Raw genomic sequence first — 14,672 nt, 5'->3', positions numbered from 1 at the left:
ACTGGTAAAGCAGAATTATTATTTCATTTCTTGACTAAAAACTCAAAATGGTCTCTAGGAAGTAGAGAATAAGGTTGTAGGAAAGGAGCGGAAACATTTTTCCAAACAACATCAGAGCTAAGATATCCAGAATGTCTGTCACATTTACCCAGCTTTCTATCAAGAAAATTACTTCAGTGACAGGGAAACCATAGGGCTACAGATGTTGCAGAGTTGGACCTTCCAACATCCCTCAATATGGACCATTTACACCCGTGCTAGTGGGAATGGTGGTCTAATGGTGTCCCCTAAAAAGTGGAGGGGCCATTGTTAAATCCTTTAAAACTAAAAAACCTACTATTAGTTTTTATAGATATTTGTTATCAATAAATCAATTTGATATGCAGATGCTAAGAAATGAGTGGAATAAAGAATTAGAGATTCCTATGTTGCCTAGACAATGGGAGGGTGTCTTCTATAGCAAGAATGTTAATGGACCTTAAACTATGACCTATACAACAAAAAATAGTGTTTAGAATTTATTGGACTCCACTATGTTTGTATAGAAAAGGACTGTCTAAGATAGCATTTTATTGCAGATGTAATAAGGATAATGCTTCTTTAAAACACACGTTTTTACAATGTCCTATATTTACTAAGTTTTGAAAGAAAGTAGTGGACTATATAAATATGTCTATGTGATAAAATCTAAAATTTTCAGAGGATATTGAAATTGAATTGAATTACATACCTATTATATGGAATTTAACAACTGGATAGTGTAAATGGATTCTCTGTGCCCTTACCTATGGCCCAAAGATTGATATTGCAACTTTGGAAAGATAAGCATATGGCCCATTCACTCAGTGGACTGAAGAACTGATTACACTTGCCACCTATGAGTGTATAGACATAGACTTTGTATGGACAAGCATAATGAAATATGGAACTAATTTATACAAAATACAGTAGGTTAAAAAAGAATGATAGTTACTTTGTTTCTTTTTTTCCTCTTTCTGTTGTACTTTTTTCACTTTTTTAAAAGCACTTCTTATGCATTGTTTTTCCCTTTAAGAATGTATGTATTTGCATTATAATTATTTTTGTGTTTTGTTCCTCTTCTTTTCATTTCTCTGTTATTATTTTAAAAGCAATGAATAAATAAATACGGAGGGGCCAGACCAAAAAAGTGGGCAGGGCCAGAATAAAAACTAAATTTCATGTAGTTAGACTATTTAATTCAATATAGTTAATATGCTTCCCATGTATTCAATCATTTTCCCTTCCATCATGTTGATTATGTGCCATCAAGTTGTCGTCAACTATTAGAGACCACATAGATTTTCTCCATGACAATCTGTCCCTAACCTGGTCTTTCAGGTCTTCTAACAGTGCACTCATCACCACTGTAACTAAGTCAATCCACCTTGCTGCTGGTCCTCTTCTTCTCTTTCCTCCACCTTTCCCAGCATTAGAGCCTTCTGTAGAGAGCTAGGTCTTGGCCTGATGTGTCTGAAGTAGGATAATTTCAGCCTGTCATTTGTCCCTCAAGTGAGAACTCTGGGTTGATTTGTTTTATGATACCTTTCATTTTTTTCTTGGCTATGTGTGATATTCTCAGGAGTCTTCTCTAACACCAAAGTAAAAAACCATCAATATTCTTCCTATCCTGCTTCTTCAAAGTCTAATTTTCACTTCCATCATATTAAACAGTGCTATTTAGTGGCAACTTTGGAAGACCTACCCAACTTTCGAGGATGAACCAAAGGCTTCATGGGGCCTCATTACAGCTGCAGGGGTTCAGACAGTGCATTTTTGCTTCGGATACCAAACAAAACCCCTTTTTCATCTCAGGACTTTTACATTTTTCAAATGATTTTTTTTAATTAGCACTTCTGCTGTTTATCCTATGGATCGATGCTACTATTTTTGCTATATTTTTAATTCACTGCAAACTGTTCTGGAACTGAGAAAAGAAAGAAAAAAGATGCCTAGTAATCCAGCTTCCTGTCTCCTTTATAACATTTAAGAAACTCTAAAATTCTCTTGATTTCCATCCTCAACAACATGTACCCATTCATTGACTAGAAGATGCAAGAATTTTATATTAAACAGTTAAAATAAAAGAGCCCCCAGTCAATCATCACATCATCATGTTAACAGCTGGATTACACTCCAGTAACCTCCTGTGACAGGTTTATAGCTTCCAAAATTACCTTTCTGAAGAAAAATGTCAAGAAGTGTGGCATTTATGTAAATACCCATTAGTGCCTCTCACTACCCCAGAACCTTTTCTTTGGAGACAATTAAATGCTATTTGCAAAGTGGATGAAACAGAACAAACCGAGAAGTAATCATCTGTGGAAACCTTTGGCTGTTTTGGCAAGGATGGCCATCTGTGTTTTGGCCGTCTTTTATCAAAGTGTCCACAGTGGAATAGCTTGTCCGGGTTGGTTCTACTGCAGCGGTAGATTTGCCACCTTTAAAAAAACAAGAGATACAAAGAGAACAGCAACTGGTTTAAACAGTAATTAAAGAGACAATTTTCAAAATACTTCCATACCATGCGGAAGTCTTTAATGATCACAGTCGAAGACAGTTTTCTAGAATGTTCAATTGAGGGTGAATCATACTGATTTAGACACATGTGTCGATATTCTACATTGATTGTGTTTGGAGTTAAGCTTTCCTCTTCCATCCAGATGTTCCCTGCTTTCTTCACTTTGCTTCTTGGTGCTGTGCTGGGTAAAAGTGAAGCAGGTGGCATGGAGGGATAGACTGGCCAATAGAGGGTGTTCTGGGTGCTCAGAATTTGGACATTCTGGTAAGCAAAAACCAGAAGGATGAAGGTTAAACATTACCAATGAAAGCACCCACTAGCCTAGATGAACTAGCTAAGTGGCACTTACCCAAAAGGAAAGCTGTTAGGACAGTAATGTAGGCACTAACCTGGTTTTTTGTTTCCCTTCTCACAGTTAAATGCCAGGCTTTGAAAAGCGTGACTTCTTTTTCAGTGCAGCGAGCAGTAGAAGCGACCAGAGGTTGTGCTTCATGAGCTTTCTGCCTTACAAAGGACTTGCAGCAGGGGGCTCAGATATGCCACTGTGTCTTTTTCTGTAAGAACAGGGCGGCTTTCATTATTGGCTTCTGCAGCTTTCCTCTGCACAGAGTAATAAAGAACACATTAGCCTTAATTTATTATCCTCACCACAGAAGGCATTTTTACATTCTCCGTTTTTATGTATTTTATTTTGTCATTCATTTCTTGCATTTCATGGAAATGTTAAAAAATACATGACAGATAACATATTAATATTTCAAAGAGCAGGCTATTAAGGGTTTTTTTAAAATGGGAGTTTCTTTTTTATTTAAGTAGGATGTCAGTAGGTTACCTTTAGGCTTTCAAAAGAAAGCGTTCTTTGCAGAAGTCAGCTGGGCCAACGCTTTGGAGGGCAGAGCACATGAAAGCATAAAGTGCTGGTATTTTCATCCTTTCCTTTTCCTTTCAAGGCCAAGGATGGCTAGATGGGGCATTGTGCTCCTTCTCCAGTGAAAAAAAGCTGGAATACTTAAAAAGAGCGTACAGTGCTGGCATGAGAAACATAGACATGGAATCCACAGTATGTGCTGCTATGTGCAGGCTTTGTGGCCTGAAAGGTAAGTCAGAGGACATCTGGCCAGGTTCTCCTTGGGTGCAGGGCTGCAACTAGGGTGGGGCAATCGGGGCATGTGCCCCAGGCACTGCACTGGGGGGGCACCAAAATGAGTGCTGAAGGGGCACCAAAAGGGACATGGAATCCATGTTTGCCCCGGGTGACACAGACCCTAGTTGGCCCTGTTTTGATTTTGTTTTAATACACAGTGGCTAGTCTTGAGCTTAAGAAACTCTTCTCTGTGGCACTCCCAGCCATTGGGATCCTGGCTGTCTCTTTTCTAACTCCTACCTAAAGCCTTTCAACCTCACCTGCTGTCAACCCCAGAACTTCCCACAGATCCAGAAAGACTGTGACACTTCTAGTTAGGAGCAGGCAACGTGCCTTTATTTACCTGTATTCAGACCACAGGTGGAGAACATCTGTGCTTTACAATGTGCAGGAAAACAATAACCATTTAGATACACAGCCAGATTTACATAGGTAGAAGAATAACCTTACACAGTAGTCACTCAGATGGGTGAACTCTTGATGTCCAGAGACTTGTTCAGCATCACACTCTCGCACCTTGGTGGTTTCCTTAAAGGGGCAGTGCATTTTCAACTACATAGTTATATTACCACATAGTCCAAATCTTCCCTTGGCAAGGAGGTTCAGCCACAGTTGCTCTGCCCAAAGTCTCACCTCAGATGACTTGGACTCTCTTGGTCCTCCTTGCTGGCCCCTTTGCATCCAGCCAGCTCGTCATTTCTCTGGCCCAGCTGCCCCCCCCCCCACCGCTCTCCTGGCCCTCGGCCATCCCTCAAGCTGATGCACCGGATTATTTCCTTCAGGGGTTGCACCTGCCCACCAACCCACCTCCCGTGAATACAAGCTGCAGGAGGCATCCTTGGGCATCCTCGTTCTCTTTTTACCTCTCATTCACAAGCAAGATTTCTATCCTTTGCCCTTCTCACTGTCTCTTACATACATCCCTTTGCTCTTCTTAAGCTACCTAACTATTTACCCTTCCTTTTAAAGCTTGCCTCCTCTTTCTCTTACTCTTGACCTTTCTGTCTCATTTTACACTTCTGACTTCTTTATATCTCCTTGGGTTGCTTTCTTATACTCTCCCCTTCCTTTTCATTTTCCAAGCATTTCTCCAAGGCTTTGTCCCTCTGGGTCAAGGCTGTCTATTGTAGAGTCCCTTGGTCCACTCCTTGGCCCTCGATCTGGGTTTGCCTTGGCCCCAGTCTGTTATTTGCCTTCCACAGCTTCACACCATAGACTCTAAGGGTCATTTCTTCCTTCCATGGCTGGGGCAGGGGGGGAATCACCTCCCCACTCCCTTATTTTGTTTTCTTACAGTGTCCTTTTTCTCCAATGCGATCTAATTATCTTATTTTCTCTCATTTGATTTAATATTCCCCTTATTTTCTACATCCTGTTAATTAATTAATTAACCCGGGCACCAGACTGCTAGATTCAGGTTATTTCCTGGCTTCTCATGATAAACCTCTAGCAGTTTTCACCAGTTTCACCCATTTCCCCAACTTTACTGCAACCTCCTAGGTTATATCACTTTACCCTAATCCTTGTTTGCTTAACTATGTCAATCCACATTGTCGGAGGGTAGGTGCTGGTTCATTTTGTTTAGACAGACGATGGTTGCACTATATTCATTTTTAATTACCCATCTGGCATTCTGATAAGAAAACAATTCAATAAGTTTAAAATTACTTTTTTGCATAACAAAGCGGGTAAGTGAAAGTAATGATTTTCAGTAATTTTTAGTAATACACTGGAAGCTGCCACTAGCTGTAAGAAGAAAATGATGCACTAGCATTTAGTTTTAATACAATATTCAAGAAAAGAAAAAAAATGCATTCCAGTTGAAAGGTGTTAATCCAAGCTGACTCACAATCTTTGGATCAGATGTGCTATCCAGCTGACAATTATTTTAAGAACAGTTTATGCTCTTACGTGTGTAATTCAGCCATATACCACAATAGTTTTTTGCAATTCTGAAGATACATTGTTATCTGTAACTTTTGTAAGTACGTAGTATAATGCGCTTACAAAAGTTCATAGCAGGGCTCTCATATCTGAATGACCACTAGAAGACAGCAAAGAGAGATCTAGAGAAAAAAAATCTAGGTTAGATGTAATATTGTAAGATAACATATTACACAATAAACAATATTGTATAATATTGTAACAGTATCGCTATATAGGGACGCAGTGGCGCTGCGGGTTAAACCGCTGAGCTGTCGATCGGAAGGTCGGCGGTTTGAAACCGCGCGGCGGGGTGAGCTCCCGTTGCTCGTCCCAGCTCCTGCTCACCTAGCAGTTCGAAAACATGCAAATGTGAGTAGACCACTAGAAGACAGCAAAGAGAGATCTAGAGAAAAAAAATCTAGGTTAGATGTAATATTGTAAGATAACATATTACACAATAAACAATATTGTATAATATTGTAACAGTATCGCTATATAGGGACGCGGTGGCGCTGCGGGTTAAACCGCTGAGCTGTCGATTGGAAGGTCGGCGGTTCGAAACCGCGCGGCGGGGTGAGCTCCCGTTGCTCGTCCCAGCTCCTGCTCACCTAGCAGTTCGAAAACATGCAAATGTGAGTAGATCAAAAGGTACCGCTTCGGCGGGAAGGTAACGGCGTTCCGAGTCGTCATGCTGGCCACATGACCCGGAAGTGTCTATGACAACGCCGGCTCCATGGCTTAGAAACGGAGATGAGCACCGCCCCCTAGAGTCGGATTCGACTGGACTTTACGTCAAGGGAAACCTTTACCTTTACCTATCGCTATATTAGAAAAGCCCATAAGAAATGTTGTAATCCCATCATAAAGCTTATGATTTTTATTCTGTCCATTTTTAGTTTTTCTTCCCTGACCCATAAGGTTTTAACAAAGTTATTATCACTCCAAGATCATAAATTGGCAGCGGTGCTTACAGTTGAAATCAGAGCTACAAATGCAGCCCTGTCTGAGATCAATAAGCTAAAGTTTATTACTGGTGGATAAAGCAGAGAAAGCATTAGCTAGGTGCTGGTGAGGCGTCCAAGTTCTCCAAGGAACTTTGTTCACAAGGTCAGATCACAGAAATTATTCTGGTATTTGAGTACCCTCAGGCAAGGCTTAAATACTGGAAATACCCTGAGCACAACCTGCACTCATTAGCTCAAGTTACTTAGAACAACCACCTACTCCTGAGAAGCTCATCCTGCCTAAGGCTAATCACCCTAGGACTTCTCTCTTTTCTTCCCTTTGTCCTTCCGCTGTGTGGGGATGATGCTCACTAAGGCTGGGCAGTCAAGATTCTACTCAGAATTTAGAATTCTCCAGGGCTAGAATCAGGGCCAGTGAGGCCCAGTTCAGCTCTACAATTCATGTTGTTCTTCAGTACCTGGTCTGTCTAGTGCCTCATCTTGCTCTCCTTCCTCCTTTGATGAGGACTCACCTACCAGGAGCATAATGTTCTTCAACCCAAACGGCCAGAATATCTTAAGGGTAGCTGAATTATGTTGAAGCCTCATATACTAAGGCTTCCCCAGAGAAGAAGGGGAGGTAATTGTCTTAGTCTACATCAATGTTTCTCAACCTTGGCAACTTTAAGATATGTGGACTTCAACTCTCAGAATTCCCCAGCCAGCCTTGTTAATATGTTTTCTACTACAGATTAAGGTTACTATGGTAACTAATCATTTTGGCCGGGTGAAGAGGTTGAATTTAATTGTCCTCTTTTCGGATGTTAATTTTTGCACCTGGGGAGAAGAACTTGCCTGGACTTGTTTTAGTTTCAGTTTCCCTTCTGTGTAGGCATGTAGAGAGTTAAGCAGCTCTCACTGAGAGCCTGTAAATATGTTTGCTTTCTGTAAATAAAATTATTTTTATAGAAATTCCTGGTGTGTGACTTTTCTGATCTCTCCTGGGCCAAAGGCTTTCCTAGCAATCTGCTAACAAGCCTTGCCTAGTTGCCAAGGTTGAGAAACACTGGTCTATATCATTAATTAGAGGTGTTCCGGGTTTCTTTTGTGAGGGCTCTGAAGGTGAACAAGTCAAAAAGCATGGGTTACACATAGCTGATACATTAAGCCACAGTGACTGAGTTCATGCAGCATACTAAGCCATAAAATCATAATTTACAAATCAAAATGGCTGAGCTTACAATATATACTAAGCCAAAACCAAACAAATCACAGGACTACTTTTTCCTGGGCTATTTCTTACCTGAGGCTCATTCTCTACCTTGTCCAAAAGCATCAGCTGCTTAATTGCAATATAACCATCAGATTGAACAGCATTAATGTGCTGCATTGACATCCACATATACACTTTCTGTATGTATACATGCTAGATCCTTTTTTCTTCACTTGATGTCAGCAGTCTGGGCCCCAACTCAAGGTGACACTGGAAAAGTGGACTTGGGACTAGCTGTTTCTGCAGTATTTCCCACAATATTCCTGAGAAGCACTCCCATTTCAGTTATTGTAAAGTAGAACTTCTATTTTGCATGAAAGATAACTCAGTCCTAGCAGCTCCTGTCTGCAGTCTGAAATAGTATTACTAACACCACAAATGATAATCAGCATTTTATGCCATTTCTAATGCTTGATCCTGTGGAGAACTGCAATGATCTGAGGACTGAAAATGCAGGTGCGAAAGCTATGCTTTTCCAGACAGAAACTCTGATCCTGGATACCGGGATGTTTTAAACTGGTTATTGGGGACTGTGAGGAATGGATAATGGAGAGTGGGGAAAATAGCAATGTCAGCAGAACCAAAGCTTTTCAGGTTAGCTTGAGAAAAGTTTCTACTTTGTGTGTGCATGTGTGTGTGTGTGTACATGTTCACATATGTGTATGCATTTTGTTTCATCTTTTTTAGAAACTACAAAGGCTTCTCCATTTGTGCTGGCATTCTGAGCAGTGCATTGACTGTTTTCATTTAAAATGCTGCTGAAAACGGATAGTAATTTCCTCTCATTTTGAGTAGAGGAGCAGATAAAAGCTGCAGCGTAAAAGCACCTCACAGTTAAAAATCAAAGAACGCTCCCAGGTGGCCTCCAATCCCACTTTCCTTCTCATGTGGGATGCAGTTCTACCCACTTTGAAGCCCTCACCTCCCTAAAATATTGAATGTAGCTGTTGGCCACCAAAAATTGCCCACCCTTGCTCTAATGTAGCAAATACCATAGGATGTTCAACAGTAGCGTTTTCTGTATGTGGTATTTTTGTTTTCATAAAATCTGGCCATATTCCTCACAGTATTGTGTTGTTTTCTTAATATGCTGGCAATTTTGACCAGAAAAATGATTTGCATGGAAAATTTAAATGCTCTTTTCCTCAGTGGTTTATTTTGGTCTCTTAAAACATTCCAATCACAGATAGATGCAGAAAGGCTTATCACGGGAGTCGTCAAACTCAGAGCGGTTTTAAAACTTTCCTACTGAACCCTCAATCAGCCTTGATGGGTTCTGAAGCATTCAACAGGGCCTGAAGTTACGCACCTGCTTCAGACTGAGTAGAAACAAAATGTACATGTTTTTAAGAGCCAGTTGTTGTTTTTTAAGTAGCAATGCAATGATATTGTTTCCCTTCTGAAATAAGCAAGTTTCGGTAGCCCAAGTAATGTTTTGTTCTTATAGGACTACAGCAGTTATACTTTAATTTAAAAGTTTTTGTTTTACTAAAATTCTACTATAAAATTTGCAGTCTTACAGTAGAATTTATATTGACTAAGATTATAGCTGATATAAAAACGAAGTTGACCTTTTTTCCCCCTGTCTTGCTCTGTTTTCAAGCTGCAGTAGTCTGTGTGACTCTCCTTAATCGACTTGAAGGGGATCAGATCAATGCCTCTCATGAAATTCTCACTGAATATCAGCAACGACCTCGGTGATTGATTGCAGTGTTGATCAAAAAATGCCTTGGGCTGATTAATGACAAGGCAGTAGTCTAAAGTATTGCAGAATGTATGAGCCTGAGACATCATATATTCACACGTGAGCCACAGTGTTATATACATTAACATGGCTGAGTTTTTGTATGAAGCACAAGAACAGGAAAAGAACACAGTTTCATGGATACTTTGAATTTAGTGGAAAGAAAAACTAATTTTAATTCTGGATACATCATTTTACCTACAACAACATACTGGATTATGCTTGTTACCAAGAGAAGACTTTTCCATATTATTAACTACATAAAATTACTATTAGTAAAGTACCAGCTGAAGGCAAAGAAAGGAATGAAACCACCAAGTGTTTAAAAAGTGTGATTTAAAGCCCAACATGCTCTGTACAATTGTTCTTCACTGGGAGAGATCAGTCTGGAACAATGCATTTCAAATGGCTGTCTACAGGCTATTTCAGCTTGGCTACCCTACAGAACAATATGGGTTCTCTAAGTGAATGAGAGCAGGCATACAACAGAGAACTTGGGGCTTCCCTCTAGCCTCCTTATGACTCTCTTCAAATATTATTATGCTCATATTATTTGTTTGCTTTCAGTGCAAGGTGCTGTTTGAACCCAGTTATGACAATACATAAGCCATGATTTATGGTAGCATATGTGTAAACTGTACAATTATGGCTTATTCAACAAACCTTAGTTAAACAAACCATGGTTTGGATGATTTTGGATCAAAACTATTATAGACTACCAGCTAATGACATGAGATCAACTCAGTGGTCATCACATAGCCCTGTCCATTCTACTAAGATGTCAACTGAATGTTAACTTCATGATACCATGTCATTTTCCGATATGAATAATGACCACTGACAATGCCAGACTTAATCCTAAGTAAGTCAGCAAGTCAGCTCAAGAATCCCCCTGAGTTCAGAGGGACTTAGTTGTCAAAAGCACTACATCTATAACAGTAAGCCAAGCTACTTCTTGTATCTCAGGTTACCACCTGCCACTTGATTCAGAAGTAAAGCTGCCATTCCCATGTATTGTGGCTCAGCACACCTGCAAAGTGAGGCTAGAATATGATTTCCGAACACAGTAGGTAACAGTTCATTTTAGACACCTGTCAGGCATTGATCAAACGGCCTTAAAATATTTAGACAGAAGATGTCAATGTATGGCAAGCTCAAAGCAGCACAGAAAATGTTCGTAGTACATGATGCTATGATCCAAGCTGAATATGGAACATCTTGGTGCTGGTATCGTCCCTGAGAGTTTCAGTAATGAGCTCTGTAATGACAAGCCAAGAGAAAGAACAAAAAACTGTACATTATGGATGCAGGCATGTGATCAGAAACCGCTACTGACAAATCCTGACTGTATATTTGCTTGCTAATCAAAACCCAAGAAAGAAGAATCAAAATCTTTTCTAAATGAAAAAAAATGTATATGGTGCTTATGAGTCAGTCCGTTATACAGGTACTTTAAAAGGAAAGCTGTATTAAGTTGGATTTGAGAACTCTGCCATCTTATAATAATTTTGCAATGCATTTATATAGTTCATTTATATAGTTTCATGTATCACAATACATCTGTTGAACGTTTCTGTAAAAAATTACAGTAGTTACTTCACATGGTAAAATAATCCACAAAAGAGACTGGGAAAAGACTGTTTAAGAAAGTATTGTACTAGTGATCATATGTTTAATAAATATTTACATTTTTGAGGTAGTACATTTTTTTTTAATTTTTGAATGATCCAAGGAGAGAAGAATATTCTTCTCTGTGAACTGCCACTCCAACCAACCAAACCTCGCTGAGGTAGCCCCCGAACTGACCAGTTGCTTCAGAGAGGAGGTTTTGGAAAAATAATGCCTATGTCCACATAACACATTTAACTCAATTAATTAAAGATCTTAAGGCTGCATGTGCGTAACATGCAGAATTTTGGTTTAAATTTGTGGGTATTTGGGGGGAGGTGTGGCTTAATGTGTTAGAGAATCCCATTTACTATCTTATGGTGTAATGAACCGTGCAAACCCTGAAACTGGGTTAATTCTGTGTGGTATGAACACAGCCAACACAGCACTCTTATATCATCAGTCCTTTTTTACTCCCCAGTCCTTCTAAAGCCATTTGAAGCTGACCCCTGCCCATCTTAACTTTTACCAGCCTTGAAATGCTGAGAACAGGTAGGGACCACCAAAACACTATCATGCTGTCAGCTGACAAGCAGGATAGTACAACAACTTTCAGCATCTAGCCATCTGAGTAGCAATTTATTCCCTCACACCACTCCATTCAACATAAAAGGGAAAGAAAGTAAATAGTTACCATTCAAACACCCACTCTTACACACACTGTCATTTCATGTGTGGATTTCTTTGGCTGCTTGTCAAAAAGTCTGAGTATAGTAAACTTAATGGATCTTGGATTAATGGACTTGGGGTACAATGGAGAAAATCTTTCTGCAAGCTGCATGTTTTTGCGTGTGTGTAAAATCTGGTTTGCCATTTTGAACATCCATAAAATTCCATTTACCATTTTATGCATGCATAAGGTACATAAAACATGTTAAATATACATGCATAAAATCCCATTTGGATTTAACAGACATTCTGATTTAATGAGCACTCCTTTTGACCTCATTTGTCTATTAAATTAAAGGTTTATTGTGACTGCTGTGAGCAGAATTTACTCAGCTGCAAAGATGTGATTCCTTTTTTCTGTTTAAGAGTCACTACAAAGACTGATAGCACGCCAGCATTTTTTCAACTAGGCATTTTTTACAGCAGCTTTAAACATGGTTGGCTATAGTGGCAGGATTGGGGGAATGTAGCAGGATATTTTTTAAACAAGCAAAGGTGAAATTGAAGAGTTGTATCTGTTTCCTCCTCTTGTTTGCAGGGGAAGAGCATGGCTGCTAATGGCTTTTTTTTCCCCTAGTGGCTGTTTTGAAATGGGAGTTCCCTTAAAATATGTTCTAAACTGAAATTCTATTGAGAGAAAATAATAGTTGCCTTGAGCTAAGCAGGCAGGGGGTGAAATGAAGAAGGAGCTCCTGCCAATGGGGAAATAGGATTGCCCACAAAGGCAGTGTTTCAAAGCATTGCAACTAGCTCTGCTGCAATTTCAAACCCAACGGAGCTGAGCCAGCAATAAAGCACACTCAGCTACTGCCTACGTAAGAGGGTCCCAAAGGTGTGGACTGTTCTAGAACTGGTAAAGAGTCCTCAGGTAGAAATGCTGAAAGAGTAATGTTACGTGGCAGCGTTATCTTACTTGTTCTTTCACCATAAGTGTCAAAGCAAGGGCTACCCTACATGGACTGCAGACATGCAGATCATTAGATGGTAGCAAAGAGAGTTTCCTATGTTTCTTTGCTACCATCTAGTGCTTATCCCATGTTTTGCAGCCTAGAAAGGGTAGCCAGTGTTTCTCAACCTTGGCAACTTTAAGATGTGGGGACTTCAAATCCCAGAATTCCATGCTGGCTGGAGTTGAAGTCCACACATCTTAAAGTTGCCAAGGTTGAGAAATACTGCCCTATACACAGGTCCACCAATTTGTCTATGGAGGTTAAATTTTTGAATTGTGACTGGGTAGGAAATATCTAGGAGAAAGGCATGATATACTGTAACTTATTTATTTATTTTATTTTATTTATTTATCAAACTTTATCATATATATTACATTATATATATTATAATGTAATATAATATATAATATAATAACTTATATCTTATTTGTGACAAATAAATATTACTTAATTAGATCCCATAGTGCATAGCAGTGTTTCTCAACCCTGGCAACTTCAAGACATCTGAACTTCAATTCCCAGAATTCCCCAGCCATCATTCTGGATGGGGAATTCTGGGAGTTGAAGTTCAGATGTCTTAAAGTTGCTAAGGTTGAGAAAAACTGGTGTATAGATTAAGCAGAAGGTAAGGATCTAGTTTTTCACTTTCACTTCACTTTCAAAATTATACAGTAACAATATATCCCCCCAGCTTTTGATAGGCTCACCCCTCTTCTGTGATTCATCCCTTTCCCAATCACAAAATTGATTTGACAGCCTCGTTCAAGCCATTTGTTTAGGAGCATCTGTAGAATTGCCTTAAGCTTTATTCATGTCACAGGGTTAGATCTTTTAATAATACTTCACTGGGCAAAAGGAAATGCTACATTCTAGAACCAGAAATAAACCTATTTTCCCCTCTGTTGGACATCTAAACTAGACCTCAGAGCCTACACAGCTAAAGTCAGAGATTATTGTAGTAGAGAGCTTTGCCATGCAGCGATGAAAAGTCTAATTTGCGTACAGTGACTTTCAAAGAATAAAACATCCATCACAGTTCATGGAGTACGTGAAAGTAGTTTCTTTCCAAAGGGTAGGTGGGAGTGCAATATACTTTACACTCTAAAAACCACCGTGCTTCCTCATTAACCCATCAGTGCCAGCAAAGCCTGTAATTCTAAATATCGTCATTTGGTTATGTTTTCACATGAATATATTATGGCCTCCAAGCATGAAGACAACACTATCTGTCTGCATAAGAACCTGAGGGGAATGGTGGTGAGGAACCAGATCTAGCCTCACATGCTCTCCAGGGTGCATCCCCTCCCACTGTGTGTAGGTTACATACATGTCTGCAACATGCTTGACTTGCTCCACTGGTAAAGCACATGTATTCTGTGATGTGACTCCAGTCATATTGCCTAGCTCATAGGGCTGCTTTGTGTTTGTGCGTCCCAGCATCGTCCAGTGCCAGTTCTTCTGCTGGAGCACGGTGGTAGCAAAGGCAGCAAGGTCATCATGGATACACTCTTCCACTTGTAGCATTCACTACAAGGCAAGGTGATAGCCACCAACTTGGAAGCAGATTGGATACATTCAAGGAGGACAGCTTCATTCAGGGCTATCAATCTTGAAGACTCAATATTATGGGGTTTGGCAGCAGCATACCTCCAAACAGCCAGTTGCAGGGAACAAAGTAGGAAAAGCTCCTGCTTCCAATTACACCAGAGGTATTTGGCTGGCCATATAAGAAACAAAATGCTGGGCTAAGACGGGTCTTGGCCTGATCCAGCAGGGCTGTTCTTGGATTCGAATGCTCTTGCCTATATCAATAAA

The 14,672-nt window shown here is 39.9% G+C and overlaps 1 protein-coding gene across 1 annotated transcript in view; it reads left to right on the top strand.

Annotated features, from left to right (window-relative positions):
• Positions 1-9,587, top strand: part of UPP2 (uridine phosphorylase 2) — a 29,192-nt gene extending 19,605 nt beyond the window's left edge. Inside the window, 2 exon segments of the mRNA XM_063307030.1 lie at positions 3,490-3,636; positions 9,430-9,587. Of these exon segments, the coding sequence (XP_063163100.1) occupies positions 3,490-3,636; positions 9,430-9,587 (305 nt within the window).
• Positions 9,588-14,672: the final 5,085 nt, after the last annotated feature.

This window comes from Candoia aspera, chromosome 1, assembly GCF_035149785.1.
Source record: "Candoia aspera isolate rCanAsp1 chromosome 1, rCanAsp1.hap2, whole genome shotgun sequence".
Classification (NCBI taxonomy): Eukaryota; Metazoa; Chordata; class Lepidosauria; order Squamata; family Boidae; genus Candoia; species Candoia aspera.
The sequence above is the reverse complement of the archived record's forward strand: the minus strand, read 5'-3'. Positions and strand labels throughout refer to the sequence as shown.